Source organism: Enoplosus armatus, chromosome 1, assembly GCF_043641665.1.
Source record: "Enoplosus armatus isolate fEnoArm2 chromosome 1, fEnoArm2.hap1, whole genome shotgun sequence".
In the NCBI taxonomy this organism is placed as follows: Eukaryota; Metazoa; Chordata; class Actinopteri; order Centrarchiformes; family Enoplosidae; genus Enoplosus; species Enoplosus armatus.
Window position 1 is genome coordinate 7,576,688 of NC_092180.1, and position 17,366 is coordinate 7,594,053.

General features: G+C 40.0%; 2 protein-coding genes across 2 annotated transcripts; both read right to left on the minus strand.

The window, feature by feature from the left end:
• Positions 1-965: 965 nt before the first annotated feature.
• On the minus strand, positions 966-9,155 carry LOC139282046 (mortality factor 4-like protein 1). Its single transcript, XM_070901811.1, has 12 exons — positions 9,024-9,155; positions 8,482-8,528; positions 8,304-8,371; positions 8,070-8,156; positions 7,770-7,850; positions 7,537-7,562; positions 6,683-6,771; positions 5,561-5,662; positions 5,191-5,279; positions 2,969-3,141; positions 2,613-2,697; positions 966-1,550 (listed from the first exon to the last, which is right to left on the minus strand). The coding sequence occupies exons 1-12, from the start codon at positions 9,061-9,063 to the stop codon at positions 1,466-1,468; spliced, it is 972 nt and encodes a 323-aa protein (XP_070757912.1). The 5' UTR covers positions 9,064-9,155; the 3' UTR covers positions 966-1,465.
• Positions 9,156-11,760: 2,605 nt separating this feature from the next.
• rxfp3.3a1 (relaxin family peptide receptor 3.3a1) lies at positions 11,761-12,747 on the minus strand. The gene has a single exon (XM_070907497.1). The coding sequence runs from the start codon at positions 12,745-12,747 to the stop codon at positions 11,761-11,763; it is 987 nt and encodes a 328-aa protein (XP_070763598.1).
• Between the last annotated feature and the right edge of the window lie 4,619 nt (positions 12,748-17,366).

The window sequence follows — 17,366 nt, forward strand, 5'->3', positions numbered from 1 at the left end:
TTCACTTACATCAGTATATACTTACTTTGTTTAGTACTTTGTTTATTTACTAGTAGTTATCTTGTAGTTGTGGTATTACGATATTATGCTTTAGTGTTGTTTGTTTCCAAACAAGTTTTCAATTACCAAAAACCAGGTGACACATAGTACTCTTGCATCTTTCTGGCCCCTTGTCTGATGAGTAATCCAGCCTTGATCTATATAATATTACATATCTTTATCTCTCATACCAAGGACATCTTCTTGTTAAACAGTCCACAGGGGTTATATATATATATATATATCTATATATATATTTATATATACTGACCTGAATCAAAAAAAGCCTTATAAACAGCATTGCTTCCTCTACTTCTGCAGAATGACAAACACTGGTAAGAGAATTTAAAGCATCTCTATGTTAGGAATTGGATTTCTATTGCAGACTGTATTTGTGTTTTAATAATTTATTTATATGGACCTTGGGACATGTATTTTGTCATCTGTCATGTGTTCTGTAACTCACTGCCAGTAGGCTAATGCCTACCATGGGCATGAATGTCTTAAAAAGTACATTTTAAAATCCCAATTATTTTTCTCCCTTGTCTAATGAAGTGTGTAATAATGGGCCATTTTTGAGTTTTTACATCTGCCATATCAATTTTAAGAATTGTCTTGATTACTGCTCCTTCTCGTGGCACTTGCACAATTTTATATTTTTTATGAACTGAACATATGTGCATGAAGTATGGATGTTTTTTGCTCACTGTCTTCTCAGATGAACATCAAACCATATACTACAGTGGAAGTCTTTGACGTCTTGCCTTGATGCGACTGTGAGCCTTTCCTCCATTATATTTCATTTACATTTACATATATTATTTCGTCAGTTAGTGACACTTTACAAAATGCATCTTGAAAGAACATTGATGACACCAAATTATTTACAAAATATGAACAAGAAAACGCAGTAAACAATGTAGGGATTGTGTAGAAACATAGTTTTTTTTACAAATTGATACAAATACACAAGATACAGATACAAAAACATTAACTGCTGAGTGTTGACCGTGTGGTCCAGCATTAAATTGCACCTCATGTGGCGGAAGAAGCACTAATAAATACACACATGCAACAGCAACAAATACCTATCAGATGGAATGCACAAAAACACCAAAGAGCTGCTTGTGGAAACTGTAACTTGTCGACAGAAAACACATTTCTTTCTTGTGTCTTCTCAAAGAAGTGAGAGAGAAAGGACAAAGGGAGAGAAAAGAGGAGAGAGATTCAGCTAAAAAAGGTTTCCTAAAATGTTTTACTTCTTAACTGTGACAAGCTCCTGAGACCTTTGTGGAGGAAGCGTATCAGTTCAAGTGAAAAAAACTCATCCAAGTCTGCACTCAAAAGGGTAGTAATGGTTATTTTACATGTGGTCTGGGAGATGGGGATGACGTGCCTCGATAGGAGCGCTGTGTGCGGAGAGCGCTCACACAGCCTTGCGGTGGTACTCTGGGGGCGCAACCTCGTAGTCAGTGGCACTGAAGAGGGTGGATGAGTTCTTTACCAGGTACCTGAAGAAAATGTAACACTGATTGTCATTGTGGAATGGAACATAGGTTATCGCTGTCCAGCTTGAATGCAAAGGATCCTGCAAAGTATTGCTCAATTATCCCTTTGCAGGACTCACACAAAGTAAACCACTGGTGCCTGGACAATTAGAAAAAGAGACAGATAAAGCCTGCTGCTTTTCCTTATTGAAAGTATCTACTTCTTTCATCACGGCAAGACAGGGCCTCAACATACTGTAAGGACCCACCTTAAAGCCTGAATCATGTCAGTTGATATGTGCTTTAGTGCTGCATAGTCAACAATATAATTAAATATCTTTTTTTTATTAAGACTAAACTTTAAGTGTTTGCTTCATTAAATGTACAACTTCTATAGGAAAGAATTATAAGTTTAATTCAGTTTTCAGAAATTGGTTCATTAACAGTCTGAATGATACTGGTCAGAGAGTAAAGCCATGCTGGCATACATAACAGTGTGATTACTGAAGAAAACAACCATTTTGCCACCATGTTTCTATTCTGGGGCTCCAGCTGAAATTACCTTGCTTCTTGAGAGCTTTTGCTCACGATTACTGTATTTTTTGTTTCATTATCTTTCTAAAATTGCAGGAGCCCGTAAAATAAGGTAAGTAAGGATCTATCTTACTTCTGATCTATCTTCTGACTCTTTGGAGGGGCCCGATCCCCAGATTGGGAACCACCGGACTAAACTGGCTAACTGTATATAAAGTTGTTAAAACATTCTCCATCTCAATGTTGTTTACATTGATGTATCAGTATTTACAATCTAAAATTGTCATATACAATAATATATAATACTCAGTGGTCTTGCATTCTACCCAAAGTACCCAAACTTTAGATCGTTACAGATCTATCTATATGCTGTTGAGCTGTCAGTCTCAGCAAAAATATTTTCCAGAGTAGAAAATCGATTTCATGGCGTATGTTTTGGGGATTTGCAAGAAGCCTGGCTGCACTAATATGAATGTGGATGTAACATGACATCTGAGAATCAACCAAACATGACATGGAGTCTCCGGCGGTATGCTGGGAGTCAAACCTTACTTGAGGAAATCTTGGAGGTAACTGAGCAGCAAAGCCAGACTCTTCTCGTCCAGTGGAGTGTAGGCCAGCATGGCTCCGATACGAACTGCCAGGGGAGGACAACACATGTGAGGAACAAAGAAGAAGGAGACTGCAGGCTAAAGGAGATTCAGGTTACTTAAAATGTGAACTTGAAAAACAGCTTTGTCTCTCTTTAGCCTCACAGTGTTCAAGCTTTTCACATTTCTTTCACAAAGACACAGACAAGAACAAAAAAAACGGCAACATCTAATTACTCCAACAGGTTCAATAAGGAGTGTGTGTGTGTGTGTGTGTGTGTGTGTGTGTGTATTTCACTGTGTGTCCAGGGTCCCTACCAAACAGACGCAGCAAGTGTGGAGCTCCGTACACCTGAGACATCGGCATGTCTGGGTGTTCAGCCAGGATCTCCGCATACTGTGGCCTCTCGAACTTGTATAGCAGCTGAGTGCCCAGCATGACGTTGAAGTACTCCCGAATCCCCGCCACCACTTCGTTTACCGCGTACTCCCTAAGTGGAGGGGGGGGAGAAAAGTCACATAATTCTCTGGAGAGAGCTTCCATGGAGACTTTAGAGATTGCGCTTTTATAGAAACATTAATTGCACAGATTTGAAAACTCGCTTGAGACAGAAAATCAATCAAAATGCTTGGGTTTATTTATGTCAGAGTTTGATTTTTGTTGTGCTGTGATGCAGTTTAAACAGTTGAACAGTTGACTTTTTTCCCCTTAAAAATTGTCCTGCTAACTCCCAAGAAAGGAAATTGTTTATCTGATTTGTAAAAGACCACATGAACGCACCCGTCTAGCTAACATTTAAAACAACAAAGCATAAAGTATCCAACCATGACATGGTGATTTTCATAATCTACTTAACTGAATAATATAATATATATATAATATAAATAAATTGCAGTCAAGAAGACAGGAAAAACATATTTTCAGAAATGTGGCACGTTTAGGAAAATGGCCAGCAGCATATATAATTTGCTGTTGTGAGCTAAGAAGTGGAAAATACATTAGTAATGGTCATTTAAATACTTCACAATTCGGCAGGATGTCTAATCATAGCTGAGGCACCTTGCTGGGGTTAATTGCACAAGACTGCTGAAACTGCCTGTCATTCATTTCTGATAAGGAAGTTAACCTAACCATGAAATAACTGCCAGAAAATTCTACTTTTTTGAAACTGGAGTGTTTATTGAACCTTCTGACAAATAAAAAATAAATAAATTAAATATATCAATTTGCATATATGAGTTTTAATTTGTATCATTTTTGTACAAAAACATATAAAACACAACATTTTTAACCCATTAAACTGAGTTTCAATGCCATCCTTTCTCACATCAGGGGGCACACTAGAGGTTGGCTTTTTGCAGGGGGGGGGTGGTCTGCCACACTTGATTTTGCCCTTCCCTGCACTTGTGAGAGAGCACTGCATGTGTCTGATTGTATACATCAGGTTTTTCAGGAAAAAAAATATCACACTGATGATGTAGAGGTCTCAAAAACTCATGTATCAAATATGATACACTTGGCGTTACAGGGTTAAAGGTGCCATATGTAACAATATGCATAATTGCTTTTTGTTACCAATGTGTGAACGGAGTGTAACGTCACTTAAAAAATGAGACCCTCCCCGACTTTCCTGGTTGCCTATAACAGCCTGTGGACTGATTTCAATGTAAAGGATTCGGGAAGGTTTTCTACAGGAGGTGACGTTATCCGCGCCCCCGAGTGCTTGGCCTCTCTTCAGCTCCATGTTCAGCTCAGTCTGCTAACGGCACCCACCAAAACACAGAGCTCAACACAAAGTCCACCTCACCTGCTTGCTATCGTGGATGAATTACTCGCTAGCTAACGCAGCAAAATGCTAATTAATTCAGACTCCCAGGGCTAATCAATGCAAATACAAATCACTTTGCCCACAACACAAACGCCAGATCCATGCAGCAGCTAAGTTAAAGCTAGCTGGCCAACATTAGCTTGCTCGCTAACAATATGACTAGCAAAATACTACCTGATGATAACTGATGTATTATGACAAATGGAGTTGATTTTAGCCAACAATAAATGATGTAAGGGTGAGGGGGGGGGCAGCAGGGGAACACTGTCAGGTTATAGCCAGAATATTTTCACATCTAACTCGTGGATTATGGATCTATTTCGACCTAAACAGAGTTGGAGATTGTTGGAACAGTGGAACAGTTTGTATCACGGAGCCAATGGTCCAAATAAAATATAGGAACATTACAGATATTTAACGTTATTCTAACTATGACTGTAAATCAGTCTGGTGTATGTCTCTTCACTGTTTTGGCTCGTTCGTCCCGACAGACTGCGGGCACGAGCAACGATGCTGACTGCTGCTCACTTAGCGGCCACCGGTGTCATTAAAAACAACGACTTTCTGAAAAGTCCATACATTCCCTTTAAGGACACTGATGGGTGAAGAATGCATGAACGTTGTGTGACAGGTGGCGTGATGAGGAACAGATTATCACAACGCCTCTATATTTTCACATCATTTGAAGGAAGTTATGGTGTTTATTCTTACTTATTGTCCGAGTTTCCTTTAGATTTCTTGTAGTTTGCATAGTCCTCCAAGACAGTCTCTACACTCTTCTTAGCAGGCAGATGAAATAACTGTAAGCGACAGAAAATTATTTACTTTATCACATCATAACACATCACTGTGTTCCTCACTTTGAAGGTAATTTCAAGCATAATTCTCTCCACATATCATTTAAATATAAAAATGCTATAATTAGGTATTTCTATAATTCAATTTATCAGTGATAGATTTTACACTTTCTAACCTCCGCATGTCATCATAGCTGAAGTAAACATACAGCAAACACACAAACTTGTCATGGTTTGTGTGTGTGTGTGAGTGTGTGTGTGTGTGTGTGTGTGCTTCTTTTCACCTGTTTCTGTCGGGTGATGAGATCCCAGTCATCCACCAGCCAGGGTTTCAGCTCCTCAGGGATCTTCACCTTCACCTCCACACGGTTGGTGAACATCTCCTCCTGTGCACAGATGAATTGATTATTTCACCGGATGTTTGGGAGCAGCAATGCGTCTCTTTCACCTCTACAGTGTTCAAGGTTCTGCGGAGAACATTTCACATTTTCTTTGTGCCTTTCACAAAGACACAAAGAAGGACATATAAAACTACAAGGCTTTACTCCCACAACTATTGAACCTGTTTGAACACTTGGAATTTTCTGAGAGTGAAATTAAATAGGATGAGAGCTCTAATAACCGTAGAGATAGGCACTTCACTTCACTGTACAAGGTTAAAAATTGCAGTTGCAATTCTTATTGCTATTTTTAAAAGCGTATTGAAATTTTCACAAGATCTTGGATTATGAAGTAATACAGATGCAATGCATATTAGTGAATGCAAACTTTCAACAATAATATCCCAGTATTCAAACACTTTCCTGTTGCTTGAAACTGGCAGCCATAGAAGAGCAAAATATTACCTCTGCAGCTGCAACCAGACCAATGTTGCGCTTTTTAATGACAAAAATACTGTTATTTTTTGTTGACACCCTGGTTTGTGTGCATCATATTTACTTCTACTGCTGGCTGCATGGTGCCATCATTGTCTGCTGTTTCTGGCTTTCTGGAGCAAACTAAAGCATTTTTCTCACCTGAGAAAAAATGGCACAACAGGAAGAACTCTGTGGTCAAAGAGTCCCAGCAATGTACGAATAACTGACTCCTAACGAGCCAGATGAAATGAAAAAGAACAGTTATTTTTACAGCTCTTCATTTTGAATTTCATAGTCATTTGAACGTCTAAATACTTCCCCACTCTGCTCACACCTCAAGAAGGAAGTTCAGTCTGCAGTTATATAAAGGATCTCTTGGGTCAGATAATCAGTTGTGATATCACAACTGTACAGAAGCCTGGTGATCAAAACAGCTCCTTAAAACATTTGAGCATTTTCCCAGCTTTATTCATAAGAAAAATGCCATGCTATGAAGGCTTTAAGCTACATAATCAGGTAGGTATGTTTATTATAACTGATGATACGTACACTCTCCACAGTGGGATCAACCCGAGCCCTCTTCTTCCGTGGTCCCTGCGGCGTTTCTCCGCTGCTCGTACCTTCACCCGGCCCTGGGGCTAAACAAGACACCCATTACAGCTTATAAATTAGGTAGAAATGAGGGTCATGTGGTTTTAATAAAAAGTCTGTGAGATCAATTTGGCAGGTTGTCGAAGTCAAAGCCTCTTCTTGTACTGAACAGAACTATAACAAGCTCCTTAAATAAGTATGCTTTTTAGCCATAATGGATTAGCAGGTAAACAGCAACAACTCATTATGTATTTTAGATGCAAAAATTATGGTGAATAAAACAGCACTTTAGCCTATTTTATGTACTTGTGGGAACTCTAAATAAATTACTCAACACTGTGGAGCACATGTTACAAAAAACAACTGTCTAATTAAGTATATCTGAAAGTATACTTAATTTAATACAAGTGACAAATATATAAATGCATTACCTGATATCGCCATATACAAAAAAAGCTGTTGTCTTTCTGATATGATAAAAACATTATCAGAAAGAAGCTCCTAATCTGCACTGACAGAAAAAACATGACACTGTGATAATACTCGCAAGGCTCACGGTAAATTCCTGAATGCTCAAAATGGTAAGTACACACATATAACATTATAGACTGATGGCACATCTTTGCCATTTCTTAGATACTTTGGAACTAAAATGGTCCATTATCATTTGGTTGTAATATTTAAATGTTACTGTCCCATTCTGGTGACTAAACAAACGGTCCTTTGAGGACAAACTTGTGATTTTGGGTTATATAAACATTTACTTGAGTTAAAGTTGCAACTAACATGTCATGGAGAAACATTTTACTTACTCTTCTGTTTTGCCTTTTTCACTTTCCTAGGATGCAAAAAAGAAGCATTATAAGTGGCGATCTAATGTTACACATGTACCCTGTGTGGTTCCCCTGCACAGACTACATCCAGTACATACATGCATACGTTACTCCATTCAATATATATTGTCAGGCCAATATTATGTCAACTTTCATGATGTGTTTACAATATGTTGAGTTATCAGAGGTGGAAAATCAAGGAGGATACTTACAGTTCAACATTTTTCTGCTGCACAGCAGCAATCTTCTTACTTGGTGCTAAACCCCTCATCTTTCCCTCAACATAATGGTCCCTGGAGAAGAAAACATGAGTGAGGATCATTAACTAACATACTTTATTAAATATTAATGATATTTGTTCATAATTTCATAAATGAAATTAACTAAGTGAAAATTAATTTACTCTTTTGTTAATGTTAGAAAAAATGATTAACAAAAGACTGAAAATCTGATATCTCACAAAAATACTTCTTTATCATCTCTACCTGCTGAGCACAAAAAGGGAAACTTACTGATTGGCCTTTTGAAGCTCTTTTTGTTTCGCAAGGTTGCTGTCCACATATTTGAGAACTCTGCTTTCAGGAACCCATTCATCCCAGCTGGAAAACATAACAATTTCCATAACAATTTAAACAGTTAAAAAAAGTCACACCACACACAAAAAAACCCTCACATTAAGCACAGCAGGGAATCAGAGGTAAACACTCAAAGAGAAATACAAATTGTATTTAAACCAAGCTACTCACTTTTTGTTCCATCCGCTGTAATGAATGAAGTATTTAATCTGCTTATCCTTTATGTTGATCTTTACACACTGTAAGACAAGAAAAAAACCCCACACACGTCTGCTTCAATTGTTGTCAATTTGTTTTGCACTTAATAATCAACTAATAAAGCACATATAACGTTAGTGTTGAAACAAACCTTTGCCTCATATAGCAATGGCCCATGAAAGCACAGGACTCTTTCACCTGCGAGGAGAGAAAAACACATGAGGACTGAGGGGGTAAAAACACACCCTGATACACTAAATGACCACAATATATTCTGGTGTAATACCTCGTTAGACTACCATTAAGATCCTCAGCAGGATTTTTAACTAATATCATTTGGACTAACATGGTTTCAGCGACTCTTTTGTGTCAGTGAGTGTCTCATAAATAAAGGTTTAGCTCATAACTAGCATAAATAGCATAGCTAGCTAACCGTTAGCCAAACGTTAACGTCTGTTTTACACCTTTAGCTTTATTTTAAGGTGATACGTTTTATTATAAGTCAATTGCGGAAGTGTTTTAAATTAATTCCACACATATTTGGGCTGTAATAAATGCTCTGTAGCTTTGTGTCCCTCCCTTGGGACCACTATTGTCGAGCTAGAGCAGCAGCAGCAGCAGCATCAACAACAACAAACCCGCCCCCTTCCAGACGGTAACAAGGATTCATCCGTGTTATTTTTCGGTGCCGACCTTCTTGAAATTTAGGTTTAGGGTCCTGTTTTGGCGCCATTCACAGACTCAGCTGATCGGATCTCTGAATGATCAAATTCGTGCATTGCCAGAGTCCATTTCTTCCAGGCACAAACACCTCCGACATTGGAGCCACAGCGAAGGAGAAGCCGAGAATGGCCTGCCTGCTGCTGGGTCACCTGACCACCATGAAGACCCGGAGCTGCGGTGCGTTCAGGTGCTCCTCCTGGAACTCGTACAAACAATAGTTTGTCACACAAAGTCAAAGCAAAGATCTCGCACACTTACGTGTTAGTATTTCCAGCACATTTGCCTTCTGGCACGCTTTTTAAGATGCTTCTCTTGACAAAAAGCCTTTTATTCCCTATGCAATTTGAATTTTAACATACTATTGTATCTTATTGTTATTTGATTTTATTTTTGTTTTATTTTGTAGTATTACTCACACTGGCATAAACTGGTATTATTGGTAGGGAGCACTCCATGGTTCACATATCAATAACACTAGTTGTAGGTACTGTATGTGTACTGCAATGCCTGTAATATTGAGTTTTCAGTTTAATTGCTCTTGTATAGTCTCTATTTTAATATATTCTTATTTTTAGTTTTTATACTTTCATTTATTTATTCATTTTAATTTCCCATCTGGGGGATCAATGAAGCGTTATCTTTTCTTAACTTTTTATATGAAAATGTTGTATTCTGCCAAGTTTTCATGTAAGACAAATTTCCACTACTTGGACAATAAAGTTGTGTTGTATTGTCATATATTGAAATACAGTGCCCTTGTCCGCTTGAAAGTTGTGGCCAAATTTACGTCCTAAAAACGCATTTACTCTGGTGCTTTCTGTGCCATCAGTATATTGTTGCATGGAAAGCATCGTTGGGAAAATTTGCTCGGTCGCCAGGAGACTTAGCTGTAAAGCGCTTTGGGAACCGTGAAGGTTGAAAAGCGCTATACAAGTGAGATCATTTACCATTTAATTTCATTTATAACTGTATATAAAGTCATTAAAACGAGCTCCACCTACACAACAGTAAATGTTACTTTCACATTGATGCATCAGTATTAACAATCTGACTGTATATATAAATGTCAATTTATATATACAATAATAAATGTCAAAATAAATGTACATTTTTGCTCACGTAGGATTTTAAATGCTGAACTTTTACTTGTAATGTAGTATTTTTAAATTGCTATACAATGTCAGTACAACCATGGATTTCAAGGGCTTGTTGTTCATTATCTGCCAGTTAGCTAATGCCACTTTAAAAAGCAGTGCATACTTAAATAACAAATAAAGGACAGAGAACAAAACAAAGCTGTCATATTTACTGACATAAATGATTAAAGGAACAAGTATTTTAACACTGCTGGCATGTTCGATGGCAAGAAACACTCACAATATGCCACTGAAGAGCAGTTCTGTCTGTAACTGGTGGGAATGACTGGGGTTGATCAGGGGAGTAATGGACCCAGTTCCTGTTGATTTTCTCGGGGTACTCGGTGAGCAGAGGCATGGTTTCAATGTCCTGAGAGGAGGTCTGACTATTGCTTTTAAATACTGTGTTTCTTCCTAAATGTGAACATTGTGATCCCTCCTCAGAGTGTCAGGTGCTGACCTTTACAAGACCTACAGTGCCTCCACGTGACCAGCAGCACTGAGGTGACACTTTATCAAAATGTCAAAAGATTTATTTTTTTCAAGGCTTGGTGGAAAATTGAACTATATTAAGACCACATACACAGCTTCAGTTCAATCTACAACTGCAGCCGGAGCCCATCCTGTGCGACACAAACAGAGCCTGGTCTCTGATATGAATGTGTTCACTTGACACCCAGCTGTGTGTGCACGAGCACTGCAGCCCTGCAAACCCATTCAGAATAACGTGCATGCAGCCACTTTCCTCTCATGAGTGATACACCGTTGAGCACAAGAGGCCATTTAAAAGTCTATTTCGTCCGCTCACTTTGCATGTTGATGATAGTTGAAACGATTCGCTTCAATCTGCAGCAGCAGGACACTCAGCCAGTCATAACTCAGACTGCTGATCAAACGTCATCACCTGTTACACTTTGGCTCAGTTGTTTTTATGAGTGAAACTAACCCATCTGACAACTTCAGTACATTTTTATTATCACACACGATGGATACAGATTGTTTTTTTGCGTATTTACAACAATCGTACACATTTCATTATCACATTTTGAGTCAATAACTTATTCACCTGTAAAGTTTCCCCCCTTCTCTTCAGCAGGTGATGAGGTGATGTTTGCATCCACGATATAAACGCAGTAATTATACATTGGCTACAGTATTAGCTAAGACGTTCACAGGTGGATGTAAAAAGCGCTCAGCTACTTTCCACCTGTTTCCACACTAATGCGTAATTCATTGTCGTGCGCAGTTACGCGCGCAGCCAGTTAGACTTTAATGCATCGCTCATAATGGCTATTTAACAAGCAATGCCACCATGGTTAGAAGTGTAATCTTTTTTTTCTCCACAAATTAGCATTTCCTATGCGTATAGCTCTAAACTAGCTACAGTGGTTTCTCTACAGAAATGAGCAGCATTACGCAAGCATGAAAAGACAAGAAGCGCAGATGAAAGTCACAATTTCCAAAAGCAGAATCGAGGATCTCACTCCATACCCCCCCCCCCCCCCCCGTCTTGGTTACTGTTTATCAGCAGGTCTCGCGCTCTGTCACACATTCACAAAGCTGCAGAAACACTATCCTCTGTGTATCAGACCTCTCAGTTTGTTCCTGAACTCCTTCCTCATGAGGCAGTAAATAATCGGGTTCAGGCAGCTGTTGGTGTGCGCCAGACAGACGGTCAGTGGGAACACATATGTGTGCACTAAGTAGTACGCTTTGTCCCAGTTTGCGACGTTCAGTTTGACCAGCACACTCCACAAGGTGATGGCATGGTTTGGCATCCAGCACAGGGAGAAGGACAGCACGACGATGGTGATAGATTTGGTAACTTGGGATCTCCGTTTAGGGTTGGTTGTTTTCATACTCCGATTGCGTATGAAACGCAGCAGCATGATGTAGCTGATGGACACGATGGACATGGGCAATACAAAACCTATAAGTATTTTCTGTATGTGATAAACCGCTAACCAGTACTGTCCCCCGGGAAACCTCAGCAAACAGAGTTTTTCTCCGGTCACGTTGCTGACAGTTGAGAAAATCGAAGTGGGCGCAGTCGCCAGAGTCGCCAGTGTCCAGATAATTGCGCAGATCCATTTGGTGGAACAGGACTTCTGCGCGGTTCTGTTCTTCAGAGCCGAGGCGACAGACAGGTAGCGGGTCACACTCATGGCAGTGAGGAAAAACACGCTGGCGTACATGTTCATCACGGTGACCGAGAGGATGATTTTGCACATGGCGTCTCCAAACGGCCAGCTGAAGTCCAGCGCGGTGTCCACGGCCCAGAAGGGCAGCGTGAGCACGAACTGCAGGTCCGTCACCGCCAAGTTGAGCACGAAGAAGTTCACAGTGGACTTCTTCCTCTCTTGTTTGACCCTGATGAAGAAGAGGACCAGCAGGTTGCCCATCAGACCGGCAGCGCAGACTACAGAATAAACAAGGCAGATGAGGAACCTCAGGACGGGGCTCCCGTCAGCTGTCACGTCGATGTCCTCCAGGTTGCTGAAGCAGTCCATCTCCGTCAGCGACCTGTTCAAACAAACGCTTTGATTTTCTTCATCCATAATGTCAGCAGCTCACAGACACTTATAAAACACTTATGTCCAAATAGAGCTGGATCTTGGAGTGCCACATCAGTGATGGGTACATGATGCCATTCCAAATCCTCCGTCTGTATCCACCCCACCCTCCTGTCTTGTCATCTCCCCTCCTCTCTTCTGCAAGACGCGCAATCATCCAAACATCACCGCTCTCAGATCTGACAGGATGAAAGGAATGCCAAGTTTGATGCGTCCATCAGTCTTGTGCGTAACGGAGCGTGAGGCTTCCCCATCACTTTTAATCTAAAATAATAAACATCTAATTAATCATTTCAGATGTGAATGTTAAGTATAGCTTGTGGCACAGCCAAGAAGGCACCGGCTGGAGTCGCCAAAGCGTGCGTAATTGGTGCAGTACAGTCACAGCAAGGGACAGGTGGAGCAAAACGACCCTCTGCTGCCCCCCAGTGTTCACTTCGAAGTGTAACAGGCTGGTAACATGTCAGCAACATGTTCCTCGAGCTTTTAAAATAAGGGAAAACACACAGAGAAATAACAGAATGCATTTTATTACATCTAAACTTTTCTACATAAACAGGTAACATTCAATAAGTAAACAATTTTTTCCAATGCAGGTAATAAATATTTTTTTTTCACTTAGTATATTTGTACAAACTGACAAGGATCTACTGTACACTGTCTTCTCCTTGCCTTCCTTGAAAAGACTTTTTATGATTTTTCTCGGATTGGAGCCGTGAAACAGAACCTGTGAATGTTTTAAGGCAGTGAGTGCAGATGTCGACTCGAGTCTGACTTTGAGATTATTTCAGTTGTGTTAAGATTCTTTATTGGCCTCAGTCCTTTTTTTTTTTTTTTTAATAATAGTACAGCTTTCATTTTCTAAAAAATATATAAATTAATTTATTCTCTCGCTCTGAATTGACACACAAAAAGCATACAAACGGACATCAAACACCCACGTTTGGATCTGAACTTTCAGTTTTCGGGTTTTCCATACAGACACAATATACACATCGATGATTTTTCCCTTTTATCTAATGTGAGACATCATGACAACCAAAGAGTTGAGCTGCTTTGTCGCCTGTGGAGATTTTGAAAACACCATCAAGAGTAACGACTGATAATAGTGGCCTAAATCCATTCACTTCATTCTGTGCAGACGCTGGTTTTGGCCCAGTTTACTCCCATAGCTCAAACCAGCAAAAATGCTTTATAAATAAACTATGCACGTGTTCACACCTGTGAGGAGGGGGACTGAGATGGAAACAGCCCTGTGCTCATCCATCCCTGCATGCAATCTGACATTTTCTAACAAAAAATGGCCAATTTGAAAGAAAGATAACCACTTCAACTTCAACTATTGTGAACCACAGGACGGAGCTGTGGACACTTAACATTATGTGGGAGGGGAGGAGAGTGTGACTTTTCATTTATCCCATATAGACCCCCAGTTTGTAGAGCACTTCAACAGAAACACATTCAACACGGTCTGCTCTCTCTCTCGCTTCACATGCGTAATCGCAGTCTGCTGCACCGTCTCATGACAAGCGTGAGGAAACAAGAAGCAGTTTAAATAAATTAAATCGTGATCAAATGCATTCGTTAACTGTGACAACCTCGTCAAGTATCAAAAATACTGGTGATTAATATTGAAATTAAAATGATTGAAAGTAAAAGGATCAACATCTTCATCAGTATAGCAAGTCAGGGTGACACTTTATAATAAAGGTACAAACACACATGCTAAAGTAATACTTAACTAATGCACGAGTCGTGGTGATTTAATGCGGGATGCATTATGAATTTTCATGGCTCACTACTAAGAAATGATCAAGTCACCGTGAGTTGCTCAATGGATCACCAGTTAATGAATCAAAGTTACTTCATACTTGAATTCATATGTCATTAAAATGAATTGGAATCCAGTTACATATCATTGCTGTTCTTTGAAAACCATTATCTTCAAAACGTCTACTTTACATGATCTAAGAAAAACACCCTTGTTTTTAGCTGATTGAATGGTTGGATATTTTTCTCAACTCATTCAAAATCACCAAATTTGGTACACGGTTTTCTTTGGAAAGGGATAATAGAAGAGGACATTACAGCATTTGATCAGCCTCTCTGAAAGCAGAACAGTACCTCTTCTAATATGAAGCTATTTTCATCAAACTCATAGTCAGATGCAAACATCTGCGTGTTGCTGCGTGACCCGACGGTCTTTGTCACATTTAGAAGCCAGCGAGTGAGTCTTTTGTAGTTTTGTTTATATATTTTTGTTGTTATTGAAAGAGCAGAACGTCCAGCAGGTTCCAGTTGGAAAATGGGCAGATTCATGCATGTTCAAGCATACGTCAACAGTTCACATCGCAATGACGTGAGAAAGAACGAGTCTGTGAGGCTGCACAAGCTAAAAGCTAACATGTAGATGTTAATCTTGTTCACAAAGTTCAAGTACAGCGGAGGCTGATGGGAATGTGATTCGTTTTGCAGGTTTTTAGCTATAAAGTATTGGACAGGCCGACATTTCTTTTGTCTTTTGCCTTATTTGATAGTGATAGCTTGAAGAGTGACAGGAAATGTGGGAGAGAGGGAGAGAGAGAGAGAGGGGATGACATGCAGCAGAGAGCTCGGGCCGCTGCGGTAAGGACTCAGCCTATATGGTATGCGCTCTACCCGGTGAGCTACCGGGTCGCCCCCTGACAGACTGACATTTAGACCTCATGGTGGCGCTAGAGGAAAAGTCAGAGGATCACCAAAGTCAGTAGGATTCATCCTCTGAAGACCATGAAAGTCTGTATGAAAATGTCATGGCAATCCATCAAATGGTTGCTGAGATATTTCAGTCTGGACCAAAGCGGTGGACTGACGGACCAACATAGATGATAAAACAGCCTCGTATTTCTGTAAGAATCAGAACCCTTTTCTATGAAACTGGATTCCAGTTAGTTTGGTGGCATCTAATATTTGCCATCAAGCGTTAATTAATCACATAAACTCGCAGATCTCTTTCTTAATGGTGAGCAACAGGAATTCACACTACATCCTGAATTAATTTATACATGAAATCATCATGAGTCATGCACATATCAATTAAGCATGTGTTTTGTGCTCTTATTAAGTGTTACCCACATCAGCTCCCAGGAAAACACACACAGGTTTTTCCATGACAAATGACTAAACGGTACCTTTTTGAGAAATCGCGCTGCTGGCAAAGAAAAATAAAATGCATATTAAATAAAATCATATCCCAGAGTGACAGTGACTCACACGCTCACCCACGGAAAAACAATTTGTAAAAATATAATATATAGAAATAAGAATACAAAATAAATAAAATACTGAACAACACAGGAAATACACAAGACTTGTTTCCGGCAAATGATTGAGTTAGTTTGAGAGCCGGGGGTCGGTTCCCATGAGTAGAACAGGGAATAAAGTTGAAGATGCCAAGAGACAGCAAGGCAGGGGAAGAGGGAGGGGTGGGGGGTCATTTGGGGTTGTCCAAGTTGCTGAAGGACAGGACAGGGGATGTCAGGTGACGGGGGTTGCTGTCAGAAGTGATTATCCCATGGAGGTGGTGATAATTAGGCTTTGAAGTGAGCTGCCTGTCTCGGACGTCTGGAAGTGGAACATCGAGGAGACTGATAAGAGGGGAAAGTTTCAAGGACGCACAGTCCTGTAGGAGGGATGGACTGACAGGGCAGCAGGGGTACCAGGTCTACTGTATGTCACTGCTAATGAGACCAGAAACGGAAGCAAGGACTATAAGTATATCCACTCTTGTAAAGTTGTACAATACATTCATGAGTAAACTCTGCGTGTTCAGCTGAATGGCGACATGGTATCCCTAAAACCTCCACCTCGGTTTGACACCACATCGTACACCGGACAGCTCGTGGGGTTACAGACAGGTCATGTATTTTTAAACCAGCTGGCTTTGTGCGTTGAGATCTCCCTCTTTCACCGTGGCACTAAACTGTCTGCTTACACTCTTCTATGCTTTTCTACAAGCGGTTTCCCCAAAGATTCTCCCTAGATATCAATCACAAGTCACGTCCTCGACAGAGATGGGACAGAGGTTGCGGGTGACCATTTAAGACATTCTTTTGAGTTTGAAAACTTCATCCCAAACACGCTGTGAAGCATGCAAACAAACAGGCACTAGTTTTAACTTGGTCACATGTCGCGGACGCCTGATGCTGATACAACTACAACAACTTTCATCATGTTTCCATCGCTTGACAGTCAAGCACAAAACAATGAAACTGAGAAGACAAGAGACAAAAGGACACAGCTGAGACCGAAGAAGTGGACACGTGACTGAAAACACTGTGGCACACAGACTCAACTGCACTCTTGATTATTGTGATAATTTTCATAGGTACTGTATCATATTTTTGGCATTGTGCAAAAAAAAAGTAAATAAAAAGAAAACAAAATAAAGTCTTCCAGCTCAAAACTCTTAATTGGCAAGTATAAATAGTCTAGAAGTCTCCATTTCTAAATGCTGTATGCCGGCAGAGTCTTCGTAAGGAGTTGGAAATCAAGGAGTGAAAATGAAAAACCAGAAATGGCTAATTTCCACCAATACACTCCCCACAGTATCAACCTGAAGGTCA

Excerpts from the sequence above, each read along its gene's own strand:
- LOC139282046 (XM_070901811.1), bottom strand. The coding sequence starts at position 9,063 with ATGGCGCCAAAACAGGACCCTAAACCTAAATTTCAAGAAG. Across the intron at positions 5,663-6,682 it reads TTGATCCCACTGTGGAGAGT|GAGGAGATGTTCACCAACCG; the intron begins GTACGTATCATC and ends ATCTGTGCACAG. Across the intron at positions 5,280-5,560 it reads TCATCACCCGACAGAAACAG|TTATTTCATCTGCCTGCTAA; the intron begins GTGAAAAGAAGC and ends TGTCGCTTACAG.
- rxfp3.3a1 (XM_070907497.1), bottom strand. The coding sequence starts at position 12,747 with ATGGATGAAGAAAATCAAAGCGTTTGTTTGAACAGGTCGCTGACGGAG.